At 41.0% G+C, this 25,520-nt stretch overlaps 2 protein-coding genes across 4 annotated transcripts in view; one reads left to right on the top strand and one right to left on the bottom strand.

Annotated features, from left to right (window-relative positions):
- Positions 1 to 2,518: 2,518 nt before the first annotated feature.
- On the bottom strand, positions 2,519 to 6,800 carry igfbp6b (insulin-like growth factor binding protein 6b). Its single transcript, XM_003457058.5, has 4 exons — positions 6,191 to 6,800; positions 5,304 to 5,338; positions 4,443 to 4,562; positions 2,519 to 4,090 (listed from the first exon to the last, which is right to left on the bottom strand). Exons 1-4 carry the CDS (start codon positions 6,525 to 6,527, stop codon positions 3,977 to 3,979), a joined length of 606 nt encoding a protein of 201 aa, XP_003457106.1. The 5' UTR covers positions 6,528 to 6,800; the 3' UTR covers positions 2,519 to 3,976.
- A 2,399-nt stretch (positions 6,801 to 9,199) lies between these two features.
- spryd3 (SPRY domain containing 3) overlaps positions 9,200 to 25,520 on the top strand; it is a 72,001-nt gene continuing 55,680 nt past the window's right edge. For 2 of the 3 annotated variants that reach the window (XM_005477892.3, XM_003457059.4), the window contains exons 1-6: positions 9,200 to 9,300; positions 12,552 to 12,679; positions 14,085 to 14,160; positions 18,647 to 18,771; positions 19,509 to 19,644; positions 19,739 to 19,927. In XM_005477892.3, the coding sequence (XP_005477949.1) occupies positions 12,552 to 12,679; positions 14,085 to 14,160; positions 18,647 to 18,771; positions 19,509 to 19,644; positions 19,739 to 19,927 (654 nt within the window). In that variant the 5' untranslated portion in view covers positions 9,200 to 9,300. Of the gene's footprint in view, positions 9,301 to 9,377; positions 9,530 to 12,551; positions 12,680 to 14,084; positions 14,161 to 18,646; positions 18,772 to 19,508; positions 19,645 to 19,738; positions 19,928 to 25,520 lie in introns of those variants that run through there. The other variant, XM_025901774.1, reaches the window with a different exon arrangement.

Raw genomic sequence — 25,520 nt, 5'->3', positions numbered from 1 at the left:
ATAAATACATATTATATGGACTGTTTTTTTGTTTTTTTTATAAATTAGTAAACCCAAATACTTTTTGACAGTTTAAGTAGTGACGCTTTGCTCTCTTTCTGTTCAGCCATTCATCTTTTTTACTTCAGAGTGGTATTGAGTGCATTCTTTTGAGTCTACAAAGCATGGTGTCATCTTTTATGCATTCAGTCTTGGATTCAGATTTTCATGCTTCATCATTCTCATAACACTGAGCCCGTTTTCTGATTAGTATTTGTAGATTTTTGGATGCATTTCAGGTTGAGTAGTTTTGAACTCCTATTTTTCATTTAAATCTAGTTCCCATTCTGACTTTGTTATTTCTCATATTTACTTCCTTGAGTGTTTTCCTGCCTGTCTTTTTTCCTGTTTGTCTTGTCTTTCTGTGTTTATTCTCCAATGTTTCCTGGTCTCTGGTTTTATGTTTAGTGTGGATCTTGTCTTTGTGCATAGTATTTTTCTTTCATTACTTAATGTTTTAGGAGTCTTTCATATCCACTGCGATTTTTACTTCCACGTTCCCTGGTTCTTTTTATCTGTGTCAATTCAATTCAATTCAATTCAATTCAATTCAATTCAATTCAATTCAATTCAATTCAATTCAATGTTATTTATGCAGTGCCAAATCACAATAACAGTCGCCTCAAGGTGCTTTATATTGTAAGGTAGACCCTACAATAATAGATACATAGAAAAACCCATCGATCATATGACCCCCTATGAGCAAGCACTTTGGTGAAATGGGGAAGGAAAAACTCCCTTTTAACAGGAAGAAACCTCCGGCAGAACCAGGCTCAGGGAGGGGCGGGGCCATCTGCTGCGACCGGTTGGGTTGAGAGAAGGAAGACAGGATAAAAGACATGCTGTTGAAGAGAGCCAGAGATTAATAACAAATAATGATTTAATGTAGAGAGGTCTATTAACAGATAGTGAGTAAGGTGACTGAAGAAGAAACACTCAATGCATCATGGGAATCTCCCAGCAGCCTACACCTATTGCAGCATAACTAAGGGAAGATTCAGGGTCACCTGGTCCAGCCTAACTATATGCTTTAGCAAAAAGGAAAGTTTGAAGCCTAATTTTAAAGGTAGAGATAGTGTCTGTTTCCCAAATCCAACCTGGAAGCTGGTTCCACAGAAGAGGGGCCTGAAAACTGAAGGCTCTCACTCCCATTCTACTTTTAAATACTCTAGGAACAACGAGTAAGCCTGCAGTGTGAGAGCGAAGTGCTCTAATAGGGTGATATGGTACTACAAGGTCATTAAGATAAGATGTCCCATTCCTTATCTATTTTCAGTTAGTTTTGATCAGGGCTTGCTGGTCGTCCAACATACAAGGCTGAAAACGAAAGGCGGTAGAGGGTTTGTGGCCCCCAGACTCTGGAACTCCCTTCCTTTGAGCCTGAGATCTGTGGACTCAGTGGTTCCATTTAAAAAACAGCTAAAAACTCATCTTTTTAAACTTACTTTTGGTTGATTTTTGTTTTTATGTTTTAGCTTTTCTGTAAAGCACTTTGTGATTTTTATCTTGAAAGCTGCTATACAAATAACATTTTACTTACTTACTTTATGTTCAGGAAATCAATTTAAGATGATTAAAGTTTTGTGGCATGCTGGAAGCATGCCTGTTGTATATGCCAAAGTCTGTTCTTAGCTGACAAAAGTGGGACCTGGTGTGGTCTCTGCTACGTAGTCCATCTACACTAAGGTTTGACATTGTACATTCAGAGATGTTCTCCTGCATATCTTGGTTATAACGAGGGGTTATTTGAATTACTGCAGCCTTCCAATCAACTTGAAGCAGTCTATTTATTCCCTTCTGACTTCAGTCATCAACAACGTATTTTTACCCAGAGATGTGCTGCTCACTAGAAATGTTCTCTTTTTCAGACCACCTTCTGTAAACCCCAGAGATGGCTGTGTAAGAAAATCCCAGTTGGTCAGCAGTTTCTGAAACACTAACACCAACAACCATCCCATGTTCAAAGACACTTAAATCATCTTTCTGCACAATTTTGATGTTCAAGTTGGATAATAAACTTTAGATGTTTGTGCAACGTGATTGGCTGATTTGATATTTCTATCGATAAGTAGTTGAACAAGTGTACCTAATTAAGTCTTGATATACACAGCACTGGCTCTAGCTATTATCAGTAAACAAATGTTGGTCCAAACACACATTTGGCTTTAGCGCTAATTAGCCTTAGTTTTGCATTTAAATGCTACAAACACTGGCATTATGCAGTCATACATCTATGTATAGTTTATAGTACATATAGTGTATTATTATTTCTTGTAGATTGAGACTTATCTTCGGCCTGCCGTACAGTGTTTTAATCAGTCTAGCTATGTCCTTTTTAATTACATAATTGCTTGTTCTTGTTGTGAAATTTGGGCCTAAAGAAATCTTTACAGCTTTTTTCCTCTCTTGGTCACTCCCCTGGGCGATTAAAATTCCTCTCAAATGACATATTTCACAAAAGAAACACACGCAACACCAGTTGTTATATTAATATATGTTTTATTCTTCTCTATTTTTTATTATCATTATGTTTTATTTTCATATTTGCAAATCTTACGGGTCCTTTGTGCATGGACCTTTCATCACGGCACACACATTGGCACAACAAGATTGGTCAGAAATAGATAAATTCTAATCACACTTTAATAGCACACAATTTCATGACTTTTGCAAGGACTCGGGAAAGACATACTATAGCAATAACAAATTTGATCTTTTTTTTTTCCTATACTGAAATCATAATTTTAAAAGTAGGATGTGCCAAAAGAAAACATAATAGTAACATGGACATTCTTAAATTCTCAAATGAACAAAGCATAAATAAACAAAAAGGAAAATTAAAAACATGAGATCTAACCATAAGATGTACAGCAGTTGAATAGAGCTCTGATGAATGTGATGAGTTTTGCCATAAAAGTGCCTCTAAAGCACAACACTTCCCCTAACATGAAATAAAATAATCTCTGTCTTTAAATAAGAAACTGCTGACAATATAAAAATACATGGCATTGTACTGTAGTTCATTAAATAAACCAACAATTCATATATAAAATATTATATTGACGTGTATAAAAATATGCCTTACAACTTTTTGAAAAGGGTAACAGCCGTAAGCTTTTTGTCTGCCACTTCAGAACACACAGTCGACCACAAAAATCCAACATATGTACAAACAATCAACCAATAAGCAGTCAGAATGCTATTTTGACAAAGAAAGTGAACAGAAGCTTCCAGGATCATATTCGTATGACTTTTTTTTTTCTCTCTGACTTGACATATATATATAAGATACTGTGAGATTCAAGCAGTACTTGATGGAAATACTCAAAAAAAATAAATTAATAGAAAAGAAATATTCTGTCAATTATAAGTATGTTGATATCAGTGTATCTTTGGAGAGAGGGAGAGAGGACGGTGAGGGAGACACATTTTTTTTTTCAAACGTTTGTGTCACATCACCTGCGTAACAGTATTTCAGCCCACTGAGATCAGAACAAACACAGGCAGTGTCAGCTATCCTAAAGTGAAAAGGGAAAATAAAAATCTACCAGAAAGCCAGGACAAGAGCCAGGGAATATAGAGATCATTCGGAGAGATACCGCTTGGATCACTGAGGCAGTTCACGGAGCAATAATGTGAGCATGCAGCGCGCCACCACACGACGCAGAGGACATTGCTGCAACTGTTGAACATTCAGGCAGATGTTACTGTTGCTACTGCTGGACTGTGAGAGTGTGTTTGTCTTGCTTATAGAGAGGACATTAACTGGTGTGTATTTTCCATAGGAAGTGGTTTATCCCTGCTCCCTCCTGTCCAGGCAGTGTCTAGCACAAGCTAAAGCCACCCCCTCTCCCCGTGCTCCTGCTCCTCCACCTCCTCCTCGCCCTCCTCCTTCTCCACCTCCTCCAGGCTGAGAGCAACCAGGCGGACTTGTCCCTCACTCGCCATCGCATGGTACGGTACCATCTTCGCTGGCACGTGAAGGCACGGGTGTGCCGAGCTCGTCTACGCACCAGCAGTGGCCACGCTGCATGCCCTTGGAGGAGCGGCACTGTGTGAAATTAAAGGAAAGAGAGGGAGATTTTTATAGGGAAAGAGCGCCGAGATAGAGGGTAGGAAAGGTGGTGAGGGAGGCAGAGAGAGAAAATGATATGTCATCATAGCGCAGTAGTGATTCTCTGAGCCCACAGCTGAGAGGCTCAGAGAGAGGTGTCAGTTATTCTCAGCCCCTGTGGTCACAGACTAATCTGTGGATGCACTGAACAGAAAGCTGCAGTGGAGTGCAGCTCTGACACATGTACAGTAACACCAAGTCAGTGCAGCAATGACACATTTTCCCATCACATAAGCTCAACAAAGTTCCACTGTCATGCCTCACGATAAGTCTACTGATAATGCTCTACCTGCTTTTTCCTGTAGAAGCCACGAGTGTCACAGTTGGGTATATAGATGTCGCGGTCAGACTGGAAGATTGTCAGCTCAAGACCCCTCAGGACGCTATTGAGCAGCTTGCGACAGGGTGCCTGAAAACAGCAACGCAGAGTGTGACTTCAAACACCGCCAGAGGCGAACAGAGAGAACCTGCCTTAATATGAAGAGTGGCAGTGGCAAGCTGCTATCCCCCCTCAGGTGATTGTGTTGGCAGAAATCCTCTTTGCAGAACACATGTCGATGTGAATCACCAAGGATTAGCTACGGTGATGCAGCATTACAGCCAGAAGCAGAGAAAATGCACATTTCTATATATATAAATCAGATGTCACATATTGTATATCATTATATAACCATATTGTTATACAATGCTTTTGCTTTTCAGGTCACTGAATGGTTTGAAGTGACTCTGCGTTTTTGTGTCACTTTGAGAAATTGAACTGTGCAATAGTCACCTTAATATTACCATTTAGGTGGCTATCGCATTCTACTTATAGCATCCATACTGGCTCAGACACTGCACAGCAAACCGGCTCACTAACTGAGAAATCTGTAGCGGCAGCGGCCGGCTCGAAACTTTCCTGATTCACATCATGCTCAATTAGTTCTGCCGCATAGCAGCACACACATCATGCACCATAATGCATGGCTTCAGAGCAGTGTGTGCGTGTGTGTGTACATGCCACTGCAACACCCCAAACGGCAGAGGATCTATGGGAAGAACTGTGTAGATGCAGCTCAACATACAGCCATAACAGGGTTAGAAATGTCATATTTTTAATGATTTAGGTGAAGATGGGGTAGCTTATCTCACAATAAGAGGATGAACTTACTTTTTCAATGTCACCACTGTGTGAAGGATGTGGACCTGAGAGGAAATGACACGCCGACATGAGAACATTGAAGCATAATACCGGTAAAACAGCACCCATGGTCAGATTATACACTGTATACTTAAAATAATACACTCACACTTTGTGATATAGCTTTGCTTCTATTAGCATAGTACATTAATGAACCTTCAGTAAGAGGACATGCATGTGTGCTGGCCATTTAATGAGAGACCTAATTTCTGTCAGTACGGCTCCTTTTCAGATAGTTAATCGCAGTATCTCAGTTTGAACAGTAGATGGAGATCACTGCAATAAAAAGCAGCTTGATCAGAATGTAGGTGACACTGTTACAGTTTTCACATTCATTCTAAATTCTCTACAGAGAAGCCGGCTTGTTGGACAGATCATTGTCATGCACCCTGTCACTGAAATGGATGGTAACTATAACACTTCATGGGTGCATATCTTCACTTATAGATCCCCCAAAATTGAAGAAAGCTCACTCAAGGTGTAGTTTTCTCCTTGTTAATGTGATTGTGGTGATTTTCCACCGTAAAGGGAACTGACATTTTCATCAACAGTGAGTCCAGAGGTGCTGCGGAGCAGATGCCAGTGGTCTGCAAATTCATTAGTGGTGCACAAAATGCAACCAGGCTTAAATGCCACATACTAATTGTCCTTTCTTTTGCTGGTAAGTGACACAGCATCACATGCAATTTATAGCAATACTGGGGGAGGCACACTGTATATACACTAATGTGTGGCTGTCGCCATATATCCCCTTCAAATCAAGCCTATATGCAGTTGCCGTGCATGCCCCTGTTTGCATCTGTAGGTGCGTGCCTATGTGATTTCATGCACGTGTGTGTGTAAATACAGTATCTTACCTGTGGGGTGGGGCCTCTCGGTGGGACTAGTCTTGCTGTACTTGGCGCAAATGCCCCTTCCCTGCAACAGAGCCTGGAGGGGGCTGTGCTCCCTTGGTGGGGGAACACAACGGAGCCCCTTGGCACAGGTCAGGGTGTACACACCACAGGGCTCTCCTTGGGCCAGCACTGACGTGCTGCCAGCAGCATTATGGTCCCTGGGGGGCCGACCTGCCCCCAGTGGATCCTTGCAGGAAGGACAGACCTTGAAGGGGCCCAAGCGGTTCGCCCCGGTCCATGATCCGCAGTGAGCAATGAGCAACAATACAACGGTTGTTAAGTTAGAAAGGATAGGCATTTTCTGTCCAGGTCTCAGGTTCTCCACACTGTCACTCTCTGTCAGTTAAATGTAGCTGATGCTATTTCTGGATGTATATTTCTCTCTCACTCTTACTCTCTTTCCCTTTCTCTCCTCTTTCCTCAGTCTTCCTCCCGCTTCTATACAGTAGCTCTCCTTGGTGCTTTGCCGGTCGAGAGTCCCCTGCAGTGCCAGAGGAGACAAATGGAGATCGTGAGAGACACGGCAAAGCACCAGCTTTTAAAGATCTGAAAGGCGGTGATAGAGAGAGAGAGAGTGAGAGAGAGAGAGCACAGTTATGACACCTTCAGGGGCTGGGACTCAGAGAGAGAGAGAGAGAAAGAGAGAGAGAGAGGGAGGTGGCAGGGAGGGAGACAGAGCAAGTGGGGGGTGGATTATGTTCCTTTCAGAAATTATCAAAATCTCCCCACCCTTTCCTGGTATATACGAACACATTCATCTAGTCCTTCTTCTTCCACTTATGTTCAACATTACCCATGCATAAACAGCAGAAGTCACGTTCAGCCATTTGCACTTTTTCCAATGTCAGAGACCTTTCTGGAATAACATTTGCCATGGTAACAAACACAAATGTATAGTATGAGCTTCCATCAGCGGCGCTGGCACTGCATTGTCATTTGCCACGACAAATGCACAGCTGTGTGTTTGCTCCTACTCGAGTTCTGTTTGAGGTTATGACAGAATATTTCCTGAGCAAACATGTAATCCTACAACTGAGCTACACACCTGTAATACTCTGTTTTTCTGTCACACGTGTCAAAGTTCACAGAATGAGCTGGATTCAGAAGAAATACACTAAGAAATCCAGCGTGCTCATACACTGATGTAAGTTTACTCCACGCACCAACTGCGTGCATCAGCCTAATCACTGCCATGTCGGATATTGCATTACATCTAATCCAGTCTTTCATAAGATGTTCAACCTCTAGATTATATTTCAGTAGCTATCAGATATTAAATGGCAGTTGGGGCTTTTGCTTGCCAGGTGTTTGACTCGGAAGAGTAATCATCTGGATAATTAGAGGGAGGAGGAGAGGGACAAATGCACAAGACCAAACTGAATTATGCTCCACTCAGTAAGGATTTTCTTCAGCTACTGATTCCTCTGTGCTTCTTCTCAATGTACAACACTTGATCCTGGCATAATAAAATGGACACCTCAGCCCAGTTATGTTAAATATTCTCATGTGATTCAGATTATTCAGTGTATGTGAATGATGTTTTTACAGCGCACAAAACTGTAAAAGGCACAAGTCTTGTTTTCTTACAGGCATATGCAAAAAGTAACTTTGCAACTACTGCAGTTGAGAGAGTGAAGTGGTTAGATCAGACCTCTCATTCTTAGTCAAAGCTGCACTTTTGTGTATAGTCATTTAGTTAGAAAAAGCATTTATGTTTTGGGAGCAGTTCTTTCTGTTTTGTTTTTGCCACTCTTGTCACTTATGCCCAACTATCCCTGCAACACATCACAGGATTACAACACTGGTAGAGGTTGGCCTAATATTGATTGAGTCTGCCAAAACAGCTCTTATCCATCAGGGCATGGACACGGGAACTCTCTGGATGTCCATTCAGCAGATCCTTTGGGTGCTGTGAGTTACAGGGGTGGGACCTCTGTGGTTTTGGCTTGTTCTGGCACATCATTGGGATGTTTGATCAGACTGGGGGAGGCCAAAACTCAACACCTTAGGCCCTTTATTGTGTTCCTTTTAGGTTTTGTAGTCTGGCAGGAGCTTTGTCCTGCTGGGGGAGTCTGCAGCCGTCAGGGAGTGCTGTTTCTCAAACAGTGCTTATGTGTGATAATAATCAAGGTTATAACTTTACGTGGCCTTTCACTGGTCCGCATACAGATGTAAAAGCAAACAAACAGGGCATAAATATTTATATTAAGCCAACAACGCTAATGACATTTCTCACTAGCTTTGAATCAATTTTGAATACAGTGCCTGACCTTAAGACATTTAGTTTTTAAAACGTGTGTCTGACTCCCGCAGTAGCAGCTCAGACTCTGCAGAGCACACAGACAGACATACCCACCGGCCTGTACTGGCTGGAATTCAGGGCTACATGAGGCCAATTTCGGCCTTGCCATCAGCCGCCTGCTGTTCTGATTAATCTTGGCAAGGAGGGCAGAAATCACCTGCCGTCTTGTGTTCCCATCAGCTTGCAAGCCGCAGCACTTCTAGTCCTTTTCCACATATTAGGAGAATGTTCCAAGACACTTGCCAGACCGACGGGGGCTCTGTTTTCCACAGTGCCCTGGATTATTCATTTTTCCTCCTTCGGGCAGGCTAAACACAATTTCTTCCTTCTCTTGATTCCTCCAAAAAAGTTCAGATCTGTCCCAACTGGCTTAGAAAGTTTCTCTCTCTGCTGCCACTTTTTCAAAGCAAACCCTGTGGTGGGGAGTGGGTCATATCCCCTCTGGACCCCTACTGAGGTAGCCAACTGCCCAACTCATATTTATAGTAATGTTTCAGTTTGGGATAATGAAACAGAACCTGTGAACAGAAGGCGAAGTTTACAGAGTGTAAAGTGTGTAGTGAGGGATTCATGAACAGAATGAATGGTGCCAAATACATGGGTGATATATACATCGCAGAAACGGGATTGGCCAAGTGGCTTCTCACCACTTCTCAAACCTCGCTGCAATTGGCCCGTTCAGCGAAATGGGGCGTGACGTCACTGGGAAGCGCCGTTCCCAAAGTTTACACAAGTGTGCCGCTGATGGATGGATAGCTGATGGACGAAAGTGAGTTTCTGCCTCATTTACTGCCTAGATAGCAGGTTAGCGAGTGAGTTATCGGAAATGACGGCTACACTGACGCAAAACTCGTCTCTCCAGCTTTAGGGAACAGTCTCTCGTTGTTCTCTTTGCTTTGCGCTGAAGCATAAAGAGGCTATCGCATTAGCCGCTAATGACGCTAACCTGCGTTTAGCTTCCTGGCTAAATTCAACCACTCCCCCCCCCTCTTCGTCTGGTGAGCTGATGTTTGTAATTTTGGAGGCTCGTTTAATCATCTCTAACCTGTAACCTTCAGCTAACAATACACAAGTTACCTGTTTGACCATCAGCTGAACTTAAACTAGCTTCTTCGTTAGCACGGCAGCTGGATGACAGATGTAAACATCGGCACGCCCCCTTCTTGCGACCGTGACGGCGAAAGCTTAACGTTTTTATTTCTAGTGTACCGTTTCTCTTATGCCTTGGGGTCATTGGAAGCAAGAATTTAATAGAATTTAAAACTGTAATAAATGTCAATAACTATCGTAACTATGATTTATTCTGGCTAGCTTCAGTGTGTGTGCCACCTGTTTCTTCGTGCAGATACATGTTTAATAGTTTATAAACTGGTTATAGAAGGTAGGTGACGATTAAGACTGAAATTTATTTAGGAACTCATCTGTATGATTTACTGGCGGTTTATAAATGTTATTAAGTGTATACAGTTCTGTGAAAAAGCAGAAAAGCTATTTAAACCTACCTTACTCTGTGTGAAAAAAAAATCCCCCCTTGTTAAATCATGAATGAACTGCAATTAATCACATTCATTTTCAACTGAAGTTCACTTCATTTGCCATATTACTGATTGTTGCCAGACTTTTTGTCTCAAGAATTCACTTAAATAGAATCTGTCTGATCAAGTGAAACAGGATAAAAGCAACACATCATGCCACAATCGAAAGAAAGAACAGATGAGAAACAAAGTCATGGAAAGGATTAGAGAGGCATTCTTGAGAGTTTGGGACTCCAATGAACCACGGTGAATGCCATTATCCGCAAATGGAGAAAATTTGGAGCAGTAATGCTCTTTCCCAGGAGTGTACGGCCTTCCAAAATTACTCCAAGAGCGCATCTACGACTCATGCAGGAGATCACAAAAGAACACAGAACAACATCTACATAACTGAAGGCCTCATTTTCCTCAGTTAAGATTCAGAGTTCGCGATTCAAAAATAAGAAAGAGACTGAGCAAAAATGTCATCTATGGGAGTGTACCAAGGTGAAAACTACTCTTAACCAAAAAGAACATAAAGGCTTGCCTTACATTTGCCAACAACATCTTGATGATTCCGAAGACTGTTGAGGAAAAAAGTCTGGGAACTGATGAGAGAAAAGTTTGCGTCTTGTTACATTTGGCGTAAAACTAACACAGCATTTCATAAGAAGAGTGACAGCTTTTGGTCTGAAGTTGCTTTGTTGCTTCAGCGTGACTTGCTGTAACTGATGGAAACATGAATACTGCTCTCTACCAGAAATTCCTGAAGGTGAATGTCTAGCTGTTAGTTCATACCCTAAAGGTCAGGTGCATACAAAATTATCTGAAACACACTAGCAAATCACCCTCTGAATATATCACAAAAACAGCATTAATGTTTTGGAGTGGTGTAGTCTGGACTTAAATCAGGTTGATATGCTTTGGCATAACCTTAAACAGGCCTTTCCTTTGGCTTTTCACACAGTGCAATGCAGGTTTGTATAGGGTTTTAAAACTGGGTTACATCTGAACCAGCATGAGTTTAGCTGTATCTCTCTCAATCTGCTGTTCTCATACCCCTACACTGGCTGACACAACCCAAGTTGCAGGCTATGCAACAGTGTCACAGAGACAATCCAGCACATAATAGCTGGGCCAGTGTACAGTGAGAAGTACAACCAAGTGGCTGGGATAGTGCACAGGAGTGTTTGTGTTGCATATCGATTAGAAGTCTCCATCTCTCAATGAGAGACATCTCTGAAGGTGATTGAGAACGACAGGGCTAAGGTCCTATGGCACTTCAAGTTCCAGACAGGCGGACAGAGAAGCAGCTGCTGGCCAACCAACCAGACAGTAACGACTGACATGTAGCAAAAGACGTATTTGTGATAGATGCTGCAATCCTAGTTCACAGTAGCATTAGAAAGGAGCACAAGATGACTGACAAGTACCAGGGTCTGAAGGAACAACTGGAGCAAATGTGAAGCTCCGAAGAAGTGCAAAACTGACTCTGATTTCCAAACTGGAAGACTGGCTCCTGAAGATTCCAGGCACAACATCTGAGGTCTTTTTCATAAAATCCTATTAACTACTAAATTATTGGACAGACCCCTCAGAATCCTCTCCCAGAGTTCTGGGAGCCTCTGGAAGAGGATTTATATAATTTGAGATGTCTGTGTGACTTCCTCGACTTCTCTTAAACTGTTTCTCAGCTATTTTCTTTCCAGTGACTCCAAGGAATAAATAAGATAAACAGTCAAACTGTTGCATTCATCAATGTGAGAAGGGGCTTAACTGAAAATGGGAGGCTAGAGTTGATTAAATAAGCCTTCAAGCTGATGTCTGTTAGCTCTGTAGTGTAGTGGTTTACATATTTGCCTAACCAGCGAAAGATCCCTGGTTCAATCCTGGGAGGAGACACAAATACCTTTCGGGTTGTGTCAGGAGGAGGATGTAGTATAAAAATCTGCTAAATCAAATATGCAGAGCTACCCTCTGTAGAAACCCCTTATGAATAAGGGAGCAACTGAAAGATGCTTTGGATCTTCAACCTTAATGTAATGGGAAAAGCTGTGCAGCGTTCCAGATTTTTGGACTTGCATTTGTTTCAAGTTAGGTTAAATATATGAACTATATGAGCAGTGCTTAGGTCAAGTGCAGAAGGGTGAGACATAGATTGTCCTCACTCTTAGATTTGTTTGACCAGGCACATGTAAACTTGACTCCAGGTTGTGGCTATGAAGAACGAAGAGTTTGAAATAATTTGTGGAGAACATACAGAATTACAGATTACAGCCGGGTATGAAACATGTCTCAGAATAAAGTGAATTCATCATTAACCGGAAACCGGACATGTCCCCCCCCCCTACCTCTTAAAAAAAAGTGTACATGTTTCCGAAGTACATTGTAAAAGAGATTAGACAACAGATTGGCCAGTGTGATTTGATAGTAAAGATTACAGAGGCTGCTGTACATGATCATAAAGTGCTTATTTTGTTTTAACAGTTCCATTTTCTTTACTTAGATGGATGACATCAACGTACTGCACCACAGATGCCTCCTGAATCTGAGGCGTCGCGTCAGAGACATCGGCGATGGTCGACCAGCACAGGAGCGATATATGAGGCTGCAGAAGGATGGAGACACGCTCAGGTCAGCCTGTTCTTAAAAGCCACTGTTTGGGGATTCACTTGAAGACATCATTTGGCTTTGTTGAACAGGGTGAAAAGAGGACTGTTTGTTTTGTTTTGTATTGCTTACACCTTTGGATCCTCATGTAATTACTGATGCACATTAGGAACAGTTATCAATGCCATGATAAATATTTTTATTTCCAGTAACAGTCAGTTTGGCAATTTATTTTTTTGTCAGTTTATTTATGTAGAACATAATCCTGGGAAAGGTTCCATCTCCCCTGTGACTCTAAGACGGATAAGTAGGGAAGAATATGGGCCAGTACAACCATCATCAAAGCAACAGTGGTGATGGTAGAAATTTCCTGACATGAAAGTTTAACAGGCTTGTTCTGGGAAAGAGGAAGTTCACACACTAAAGATGTACAGGAGGTTTTCTGGTTGAAATCTCTAAACACAGGGTTTTTCTATACAAAATAAAGTCACCAGACACTTCAGTAGATACAGAGGCCACTATTGCCACGAGCTCACCAAAATTGGACAGTAGAAGATTGGAAAAAACGTTCCTGGTCTGATCAGTCTCTATTTCTGCTGAAGCATTTGAATAGTAGGATCAGAATTTTGGGTAAGCAACAAGGAAAGCATGGATCCATCCTGCCTTGTATCAACAGTTGAGGCTGGTGGTGGTGGTGCTGTAATGGTGTGGAGGATATTTTCCTGGCACACTTTTTTCCCCCTTAGCACTAATTGAGCATCATTTCAAAGTCACAGCCTATCTGAGTATTGTTGCTCACCATGTACATCCCTTTCTGATCACAGCGTACCCATCTATCATCTTATGGCGGCTTCCAGCAGGATAATGCACCATGTCTGGAAGCTCACTCCTTGCCTTAACTACTGTATATGTGGCCCCATTGTGCTTATGTGTGCTATTTGAGCCAGGAATAGCGACATGTCTAATTTATTTGCATAGCTTAACATTTTTGTTCTCAACAAATTCTTCTTATTTCCAAAGAGAACTGATTTGAGTCTGCACAAATGTATAGCTGTGTGCAGAGACATTTCATCATGGATATATTTATTTATTAATTTTCAAAATAGAATGGCAAAGGAAATAAAGCAGCAGTGATCTGCTCCCCTGATCAAACACGCAGCAGACAACAGTCTCAAAAGAAAGTCCACAAAGGGCAGAAACAATTGCAATCATTACACGGGTGTGGTTTATTTGAATTATATAAATCTGCTTTTGTTATAATTAGCATTTTAATGTCGATCTTATTTCTAACATCTGTTGCATGTGTCCGTGTGTGCCTATTGATCAAAATCAAGAGGACTTTGTGTGAGATGAGATGTATTCTTTCTGACTGTGCATACAGCAATTACTAGAAATCACCCATTGTTAACCTGTAATTTCTCCTCTTTAGTTACCAAGGGAACTCTGAAGAAGTGGGATGCTATGTGGCTGGCCGGCCTTTATCAAAGGGAAATTGCTACTTTGAGGTAAGGCACATTGATAATGATGCTGCATGTCAGCATTGTTTTATTGTATTCCGAGTTCCAGGATTTGTTTGTTCTCTTGCTTCCTCTTTGTAATGTTTAAGTCCAGCAGAAGTGGATGACCAATATAAAATCAGTGGACCGTTATTCATTATATGATAGTCCACATACCACCATCCTTGGTTGTGCCCGCGATTGCTTTTCCATCCAGCCATTTTATCCCCTGGAATCCAGTTGCTGACAATTTTCTCAACTTCATATTAAATTCTCGGTGCCCCCCTACAGTCTCAGTTCACCAGTGCAAAACCACTACCTCAAAAATGTCCCAGCTGCTTTGGAATGAGGGATGGGGTGTCGGTTAGGTGGTTATCTGTAAGCGCAGAGATTAGTCTACCACACCAGTGTTTTTCAGCAGACAGGAAGGCATTCAGACTAGCAGCAGGAGAGGTTATTATACATTTATATAGCAAAGCTGATGCGTCAGTCCCTTCTGATAGTTGTTATCCTTACGGACACGGGCGGAGCCAAGGGGTAGCCTGGGGTGGACACAGTCACCACAGATTATAGTCTGAACATCCTTTTCGCTACCGCACACAGCACTGTTGAAGCCAGTTAGGCAGTGTCCAATGTTTTCCCCTACCAACCCGCAAAAAGCAAATTTTCATCACTACATATATATACTGGGAATCTTAATCTTTAATAATAAAACATATTTTATTAGTAGATTAGATTTAACATTAATACTCACACGTATCTATACTCCTAAATCCAGCATCCACAAGGGTAAGTTAGACAAAAAAAATCACCCTTGAGGGACTGTAGTTCTTCAGGGAACTACTGAGCTGGTAGTCACCTTGAGGCCGTTCCAAGAATTTGCTGGTCTGAAGTTGCTGGTCCTGTTTGAATACATGTGGTGACCAGAGACCATGAAATGTCAAAGAATCTCAATGACCTGTAGTGAGGTGAAAAAACTGGATTTACGAGCCCCGAGTGAACCTTAAAATCAGCTTTTAGGTGAGGGATTGATGCAGCGACCGATTCACGAGTAGGATACCGCTGATTGGCATGTGAGGGGGGTGGTACATATGTTACAGGGTTACTGACGCAATAGGGAGCCTGGAATGTCCACTAGCAACCAAACATCAGCCACAAAGCGATGCATTACGAGCGAATCGTTTTGAACGGGGCTTGATATCTTCTGAACCAGTCTCTTTCTGCTGGGCTTCAAATATACTAAGACAGGACCCTCCAGCAATACCATACTCTTCTTCAAATGATTCACTTCTTCTAGTTTTCTTTTCAGATCTTTTCTTCTTGACATGAGAAGCACCATTTCAGATTTATGTTAAAATATTCCTCCACTGAGACTCTATGCAGGCTGGCAGCATGCTTTGACATTATTTCTTATAGCTGTGAGGTGTTCCTGATATGTGCCAGAGTTGACATTTCTCTTAAATCCGATGTCAAACTCACATATGACCTCTCTCCTCTCCCCTGCAAGGAAAATCTTCACGATAATAACGTTTATACTGAAACAAGAATCACATTCGGAGGCTGATGGATTTCTTTGACATTTAGTGGATTTTACTTTGGTCATTACCCAGAGGTTTGCGCTACATTATTCTCCACTCTGTGACGCACATGCTGTCAGTTCCCCAGATATTTCAAAATTTGGAAGAAATTATTCTGATAAAGGTCGGCGTTCTGTGCACGTCTGCGTCACCGCTATCCTCGTGTTTCCCCTTCTTTCAGCTTTCACAAAGAATCCATTTCAGCTTCGTTGTCAGTACCGCTGCTCGCTCTCCACTCCTCATCATCATCGCTTCCTTCAGCCCAGACTGAACATCTGCAGCATTCCACTTGTTTTAATAGATTTATTTGAAAAAGTCAAAACTATCATAACTTAACGGAACATCATGTGCGCATTCCTGCTCTTTCCTAATCTTAGTCGTCACACATGTTTTTGTAACTTTTATTTATATCATACAGACACAAATGATATTTCAACAGTGCAGAAGTGGTATTGTGCCTCGGCCAAGAATGTACTTTTTAACAAACCAGGGATCTACACTATAATCTCTCAAGTGCCAGATTGGAAAGGAATCAGACCAGAAATCTTTAGTAAGGGAAACCCAAGAAGTTTGGTTTCACATGTTGATATACTTAGAGAGACAGGTGGGATGAAGGAAATTTAGAGAGGTGAGAAATAACTTGGAGAGTTCGCCAATAAAATAACAGAGCCGATACAGATTTAAACCGGATGGGGCCATTTTCCTGTACAGGATTAGGATTGCATAACCTTTGACTAGTGCTGGGCAATATGAGCAAGTTGTTGTAGTCATATGAAAAGAAAATTTTATTTATTATTTTTCTTTACAAGACTGCATCGAGTTCTGTGAAAAACTAAGTATACCTTTACTGTTTCAACACCAGTTGGAAAAAAGCAGGGTTTTTTTGCACTTTGCAGGTTTGAACATTCAGGTGTGTGTTAAACAAAACCACAGTCTTTCCAGGATTAAAAGTCCCAGCAAATTCTCCCCAACGTCAGACTGTGCAATGCTCAGAGAACGTGCAAAAACCCCAAAAGCTATAGCAGATTCTACTGACCCCAGTTAGCGTGTTATCCCTTTATACCCAAATACAAATGTATTCTAATGTTCCAGATTCCTGAACAAAAAGAGAATGTATCAGTTATCAGTTATATCAGTTTTTTAAAAACTATATATAACCATTTAAGATTTGTACATTTATATTTTCATCATTTTTTTCCTCCTCCTGTTATTTCTTCCCTCATCTTCACCTATCCTCTTCCTCTTTTATCACAAGCCTCATCTTCTGAGCTCAAGGCAGGATCTAACGTAAAAAACTGCACATAAATATGCTTATGTAATTACTAATACCGTCAGCAGAACAGACATGCGACTCTCTCGTCTCTGGATAGCTGCTACATAGAATATATATAAGCTATATAACAGACATAGCTGTTGTTGTTATAGCTGGCTAACATTATGCTAGCTAATGTTAGGATCGAGTGTTTAAACATCACACTATTTTGATAAACAGCTTCATTACATTCTCATTTCGAAATAGAGTTTATTTGCTATGCTTGAGCCTGACAATGTTAGATCGAAAGAATTCAAAGATAGCTTCAGTAACACCAGTTAACAGTGGCTAACATTGGCAAAAACATAAAAATGTTTACCGAGAGAAAAGTTCAGGTAAACTGCAGGATGCATTTGCTACTGATGAATGCCAGCCAGAGCATTTGAGGTGAATTGGGTGTAAAAAAAACAAAAAACAAAAAACCCCATAAAATATCGCAATTGACCTGAATTTTTGTGAAGTGTTGATATTCAGAAATGTTGAGATATAGTGTGTACAGAAGTGTTTTATACACAAACAGCAGAAGCAGTAGAAAATCTCCACGGCCATTGTGGGGGAAACGAAAAGCAGCTGGCTACGGCTGTTATGGTGTAAACAACGTTAAGTGTTGAAGCTTGTGACTGAAAAAGACTGAACAAGTATGGTTTGTTTGGAAGGATTGCCAGGAGAAAGCCTCTTCTATCTAAAAAGATCATGGCAGCATGGCTTACGTTTGCAAAGTTGGGTCATGATTGGATGATGGGTGATGATTCCAAGCACATCAGCAAATCTGCGATAAACTGAAAAGTGAAGAGCCAAGCTTTTGCAGTGGCTCCAAGTCCAGACCTCAACACGATTGAAATGCTGTGGTGGGACCTTAAGATAGCTCTGCATAAATGGATGCCCACAAACCTCAATGAACTGAAGTAACATTTTAAAGAAGTGTAGGACAAAATTCCTTAACAAAGATGTGAGAGACTGATAAAGTCATACAGGAAACAATTACTTCAAGCTAGTTATTCTTGCTAAATCCCCGGTTCGAGACACAAACGTAGCTGGTCCCTAGTGCCAGTCCCAAGGCTGGCTAAATGGGAGGGTTGCGTCAGAAAGGGCATCCGGCGTAAAATCTGTGCCAAATCAAACATGTGGTCCATCCACGGTGCTGACCCCTTGAGAAATAAGGGAGCAGATGAAAGTACCTTTGTAGTTTTTTGAGAGTATATGGAATATAAAATCCTGATGCAACACAGCAAGTTACTTGTATATAGTGTAATCGCTGTCGGTTTATGTGTTTTGTCGTTTGGAGGACAGCGTGCACACACCATCTGCATTGGTTTCGTACTAATAGTTCTTTGCTCTGCATAGCCAAAGACCTCTGCCAACAGACACCGCAGACCACCAACAGACGTGGTCGCACTGAATTAATTTAATGTGATTGTAAATGACCTGGATACAGTTAGTTCAGGCTGCGGATTTTATATCTGAATATTATACCCTTACCCTTGCTTCTGGCATTAGACAATGACTTTTATTGATGTTTTAGGCTTTATTGGCACTGTGGCTTAAATGAACTCTAACTGATGCCACTGTAGTGTGTTTTCAATATAATGCGTGTGTCTTTGTGTAGGTGACCATAGTGGACACGGGAGTGAGAGGGACCATTGCTGTGGGCCTTGTGCCTAAATTCTACAGGCTGGACCACCAGCCGGGCTGGCTGCCATACTCTGTAGCTTATCATGCTGACAACGGCAAGTAAGTCAAACTGAAGTTGCCTATACGCTACAGGGCAGCAGTGGTTTCTTGCATGGTTTGGCTGCCGCATTTATATATTGGTTCAGTAGTGTTAACTTGCTCTTTTCCTCATTTCTTGGTTTGTTGATATTTTGTTTTGTGTGACTATTTTAATAATAGCAAAAAGGAAATTTAATAGAAGTAGTTGAAGGTTACTTTTTCAGAGTATTTTTTCGTTTTGTTTCATGAACAAGTAAATAAGCAGCAGGTTCTTGTGATGAGGGAGCATGACCAGTTAAATATTTTGCCTTCCATTTTTGCTTGCTTCGTGCTTTGAATACTGTGTGTTGGATTTATACACGTGACTTACATTTCAAAGCAGTACATTCTGCCTCAGGAACCGATTCATTTGTCAGCATCTAATTTCACTTGATGATACCAAATTTCAGCACCAGACAGATGTGTGGCCAATTATCAGGCCAAAGTGAGCTGTAATTATGCGCTTCAAAGTAATTGTGTTTACATATTTTTAATTTCCTTTCATGTGAGATAATGGAACGTTTCGTCTTGTCTGGCTGCGTTTACTGAATATTTGAAATAATTTTGCATTCTTTTACTCGTTTTGTGGTAGAGTGCGACAGCTGTGGCAACACAAGGTTTGCGTAGTGAAAGCTGTACAAGATTACAAAGTATGCTGTTGTAGTTCAAAGAAGCTTGGATTTTTCTTAAAAGGATTTTTATCTCCTCTTTCCATTTAGGTTGTATAATGGCAACCCGGTAGGGCAGCAGTTTGGCCCGAAATGTGCTCGTGGTGACCGCATTGGCTGTGGAATACACTCGGAAAATATAGAAGCAGGTATCACAACAGTCTTTTTCACCAAAAACGGGAAAGAGGTAGGTATTTTTGTTTTAAATAATAACATGCTCATTTCAAATGGGCACGCAGGGTTGTTTATTCAGGACTTTTTTTTACATGCTTTCTCTCCAGGTGGGTTCAGTAGAGGTTCCTGTGTCGGCAGAGGGGCTGTTCCCCGCTGTGGGGATGCACTCTATGGGGGAGGAGGTGAAGGTCGACCTGCAAGCTGAGTGGTTCCTGGAGGAGGATGATAGTATGATGATGGTTGACAGCCACGAGGACGACTGGGGACGACTTTATGACGTCAGGGTGAGCGGCACGGTAAGAGCAGGTTCTTTTTTTTCCTTCTTTGCTTGATTAAAAGGGATGTTCGGAAACATTGGGAGTTCAGTGCTTTTGGTTATATATTAGTGGAAGAAGGTTATCGTAAGTGTTAATTAATTTGCTTGGGCTGCCTTCTAAATATTACTGATCAGTCACTCAAGCCACATCGAGAAGGTGAAGAAACTCGTGTGCTGCTTCTCCGACTCTCAGCTCTGATGTTTAATGTTAGTGAAGATTTTGTAAAACCTCTTTTTTCAACTTAATTTCTGTGTAATTCTGTTTTTATATCACAGTTGAAGAGCAAAGGCATTAATTATGGGATGAACAGTGTCAGAAGAGGCCATTACGGGATGGCTGCCCTGCATTTTTTTATGTGTTTGTGAGACATAGTGAAGAAGAAACATTAACCAGCAGACCTAAAATCAATTAGTTGAAAAAATTTAGTAAAATATTTGTTCATTTCAGGGGTTCATTAATTTTATAAGGGGTGACGATAATTACAAAATCCCCTTTATGATCCTAGGATAGCTTATGTTAAAACATATGTTAAATGCATTTGTCCTGTTACCTCAGAAGACTTCAGTGTGCCTGTGGTGTCACGTTTTTTCGGTTGTGTTTTGACCCTCAAATGACAGCAGGAGTAGAGCATATAGGTCAGCATGTGACTTAAAATCATGAAAATTTACCTGATTCTCTGTGCTGTGGATGTTTGCAATGTGGCTTAATGCAGATTCTATTGACAGAAAATAGACCTGGCCCTTTTTATGTTGATACAAAGGGATGTTTCTTTGTATCAACATCTTTCTTGAATGTTTCTTCAAATTCATTCAGATTTTGTGTACAGGTCAGGGGTAGAGGTTTAGGGTTTGATATTGTGCTTTTAAACACAATGTTCAAGCAGAGTTAGAGTTAGGTCCATAAATATTTGGCAACATTTTTCTCATTTTGTTTTTTTACATTACCACAGTGAATTTTAAATGAAACATCTCAGATGCAGTTGAAGTACAGACCTTTAGCTTTAATTCAGTTGGTTGAACAAAGGGATTGCATAAAAATGTGAGGAATTAAAGCATTTTTAACACCATCCTTTCATTTCATGGGCTCAGAAGTATTTGGAAAAATTAAATAACTGAAAATAAAATGTTCATTTATTATACTTGGTTGAAAACCCTTTGCTGGCAATGACAGTTTGAAGTCTTGAACTCAATTCACTGCACCAGATGCGGGGTTTCCTCCTTTTTATTGCTCTGCCAGGCCTTTACTGCAGCAGCTTTCAGTTGCAGTTTGCTTGTGGGACTTTTCATTCAAGAATATGGCTCTAATAAAATTGCTTTGGCTGTATGTTTTGGGTCATTGTCCATCTGTATTATGAAACGCCTTATAAATTTGACTGCATTTAGCTGGATTTGAGCAGACAGTATGTCTCTGAACACCATTCATCTGCTTCTGTCCTGTGTCACATCATCAATAAACACTAGTGTCCCACTGCTACTGGCAGCCATGCACCTAAGCCAGGGGTGTTGAACTCTAGGCCTCAAGGGCCGGTGTCCTGCAGATTTTAGATGTGTCCTTGATCCAACACAGCTGATTTAAATGGCTAAATGACCTCCTCAACATTTCTTGAAGTTCTCCAGAGGCCTGGTAATGAGCTAATTTTGATTCAGGTGTGTTGACCGAGGGTGATATTTAAAACCTGCAGGACACCGGCCCTCGAGGCCTGGAGTTCGACACCTGTGACCTAAGCCATCACACCGCCTCTGTCATGTTTTACAGATGATGTTTTTTATTTTATTTTACCTGTTTACTGTTTCAGTACACAGGTAAAGAAACAAAACTTGTGTCAGTGTCCAAATATATACGGACCTAACTGTAGATAATTTAACAAACAAATGTTACAGTCATCAAATTTTGTGCACCGGTTAGATTAGGGTGGTTTGGGGGGGGGGTTTAAGGGCAACTTACAACCAAATCATAGAGACACCAAGTTTGTGTTAGTAGTCCCAGGTTTGGTGCCTGTCCGACTCTAGCTATTGTTAGCTTACCTGCTAACATCAGCAAATAGGCAAACATCCAGCAATTAGCATTAAGCCGCTCCTTTTTGAGTCTTTTCACTGGAAAAATGTTATCTGAAGCCACAACACTGTTTGTGTTCTGCTGTCAGTCCTCTGCAAAAAGAAAAATAAATATATTGCTGGTTGGACGCAACTGGGAGAACTGAGGAAGGCACATTAGTATTCATTCCAACACTGGGAGTAAACAGTGTCTAATACATGGAAAAAATTGCATAGCACATTGCACATAAGTGAATTATTGTTGTAGCAGCTGGAAAAGAAGCAACAAGGCTACAAAACATTAGATTTTCTTGCATTCTGAAAGTGAATCTCTTCATTAAATGAGTACATTAAACGATTTAGGAGATGATGTTTATTTACATATTGACACTGTTTTCAGAAGTATAATGGTGTGGTGTACTAGTGTATAAGTGGTTGAAGTATTTGCCTGTTGTTTATGTTCCTTCTTTTGGGAGATGTACAGTATGTGAAAACAAACACGTCGCATGTGGTTTTTTGAACATATGTCTTTTGAATGGGACAGATTATAGTGTGGCTTTTCTGCAGCTTGCTCTTCAGTGCGGTTGTTGACATTCCACCATGTTTGTTCTGTACTCTTACAAGATCCTTCAACTGCCTGTTCTTTACCAAATCCCTCTTTGTTGACAGCTGTGCTTAATGCTCTCTAAAGTTCAGGGAAAGCTCCAGACACAACCACTTCAGTTTGAATTATTTTGTCTCAGCCGTTGTATGATCTTGCCGTGACGGGATTTGGGTTACCTTTGGAGGGGTTTTGCAGATTGCTTCATGACATCCGCTCAGGAATTTTCCTTTGAGTCCTGCACACATCACTTTCATTAACAAGATAAACAGCCGACTTACAGTAAAGGAGTCGTGTCTGCTGTGCTTTCTCTGCCTTTCTGCTGCATCAGAGTCTGGGGTGATGCAACAGTTTGCCATTTGTACCCTCAGAGCTTAAGCACGCAAGCAGGGCAGTACACCAACTTTTTATCTGCACATGAATCTGAACAGGATCTACCAAACTTCCATTAGGTTGCTGGATGTGGCAGAACGCTTTCCACATGGTAATCATTTAACTGCCATCATAATAAGCAGACATAATAGTACTGTGTTAGCGGTCTAACAAAAAAAAAAATCCACCACTCATACAACACTCATAAAACATTTGGTGTTCACATTTTCACTCAGGTTTACAGTCACAAAAAAAATTAAGGCTGCTTAAAGTTCAGACTCCATTCTTTTTAATTCTTGGATTCAACCACCCCAGCTTTGAATGACTTACCGTTTAAACGTAGCCCTTATTTATCTTACACACAGCTACTCAATTCATCCACCATCTGAAACAAGCCATCTATTGCTGCCTGAAGTTGATCTATTATGCTAATTTTTAGCTCTGTGTTTTTATTCTAGCTTTGCATCATTCATTATTCAAAAGTCCAACTTTATCTTACCCTGGGCCTCGGTGCAGATCGCCCAGTTATTCACTGTCTGATATAATCAGTTTTAGGTTTTATACCTTTTAGACGTTAAAGCTTAAAAAACAAAACAAAAACACGAAGGCTATTCTAAAACTTTGATGTTTTATGAGGTTTTTTTCTATTACTGATGTCAGCCTGTTCATAGGGCGAGGTATTGAAAAATTAAAATGTGTTGTACAGCTCTCTCCATGGATTACCCGATATGGTTTCTTTACATTTTTTTCAAGGTCGACTTTGACCTCGGGCACTAACAATGAAGGTCAAGGTCAAATGCTTAGCCAGCCTACATACTCATGTCCCCCAAGGCCTAGTATATTGTTTTGAAGTTTGAAGGTAATCCATAAAACATTGCAGGTAATGATATTTGGTTAACAATGGTATTTGACGTGACTGATTTTCACCAAGATTAAATCAGGTTGAGCTGTTTTTCATACCAACCATCACACAGAAGTGATTGAAAATGATATCTTGACGACTCTGAACGCTAGACTGCTAACAAACAGACAGACAAACAAACAAAACTGAGTATTACACTATGAAGACTTAATTGTTAAAAAGAATATGTTTAAAGCATTACAAAGCATGTTGACAGTCTGATATATGGGAGCTAATTTATTAGTCTGGATTATGTTGATCTTAAATTAGATTCTTGGTAAGGTTTTAAGGTAAGGTGAGGTAGGGTAGTTAATGCCTCAGATTGGTAAAGTGAAATTGTTTTATTTTGTTAGCCAGGTACGTGTATGTGTGTGTTTCAGCCGTAAAGTTTGTTATGCATCTTTATAACCAACCGTGCTAACGTTATCCGATAACTTGGTACTCCACACCCTCTCAGATACGGTAACTTCTGGCTGCAAAGAGGGTGACGTTAATGTGGCTACTCTTATATACAATCTGATTGTGATTCAGCAGTTCGTGGTGGCGGCTTGAATGGAACTCATTGTTGGCTCAACTGTGTCATCAGAGGTATCACAGATCTTTATTCCCACCTGTTTACAGTGGAGGTCTATAACACCTTTGTTCTGCTTCAGCAAGTAGCCACAGGGCTACAGGTAGGTCTGTCATTGGCACAGGGGAGATGAAGGCCAGTGTGTGGGTGAGGAGGATGATTCAGCCAGCCGTCTTGCTCATTGTCTCTCTTTTCTGTTTTTCTGGACCGCAGAGTGGCAATGGCACAAAAAGTGTTTTTGGAGCCAAGTGCCTGGCAGCAAACCAGGTTGTAAAAATTCAATAAGTGGAGGAATGGGACTCTAAGGAATCTTTTACTTTTTCTCATGTGGTTGGAGGTTTTCACAGCTGGGCTGGCCTGGCCTGGCAGTGTGGGCTGCTCGGCAGTCCGGCAATAATTTTTTTTCTTTATTCTTTTCTCCCTTTCTTTGTCTCTTTCATGAAGAAACAGACATTAGCCTTAAAGGAACATTTCAAACAAAAGTCAGATGTATGTAGATTCCTGGAGTATGGAGTGCTGTTTTTCCCTTCTATATTATTTTTGGCGTGTCTTGCCCGGTTTTGGAGATATGAGCTGCATTGATTTCTACCTTTTCTTGAATATAATGCATCTTAATTACACTTGACTGGTGGTGCTCAAAGAGCTCTTTTTAGAAATCATGACTGGAGTAATTTTAAGCAGCAGTTATTTTATCTCTACTAAACTGTATCCACCAACTGTGACACAGTTTTGTGTAACCTATAAAGTCAAAGCAAAGAATTGCATGTTTATACATTTTCACAGTCTACTGCCACAAAGGGCAGTGTCACAGTATGTGACGTGGCTGTCGCTCCATTACCTACAGCTTTCACCAGGCAGCTGACTGTACCCCTACTTGGTGACAGTAGGCACTTAAAAGTATGGCCATGTTTAGGATTTTTTTTTTTTCAGGACTATATTTGCGTCCCTGCAGTCTCTTTATCGGTCTTTTGTGGTAAAGAGAAAGCCAAGTGTGAAGGTAAAGGATCACAGATACAAGAAGCAGAAATACGCTGGTGAGAAGCTCAGAGTTGAGTAGCCACTTCTGTACAGCGAAAGGAGCTAGTTGAGGTTTT

This window comes from Oreochromis niloticus, linkage group LG20 (assembly GCF_001858045.2).
Source record: "Oreochromis niloticus isolate F11D_XX linkage group LG20, O_niloticus_UMD_NMBU, whole genome shotgun sequence".
NCBI classification, from domain to species: Eukaryota; Metazoa; Chordata; class Actinopteri; order Cichliformes; family Cichlidae; genus Oreochromis; species Oreochromis niloticus.
The sequence above is the reverse complement of the archived record's forward strand: the minus strand, read 5'-3'. Positions and strand labels throughout refer to the sequence as shown.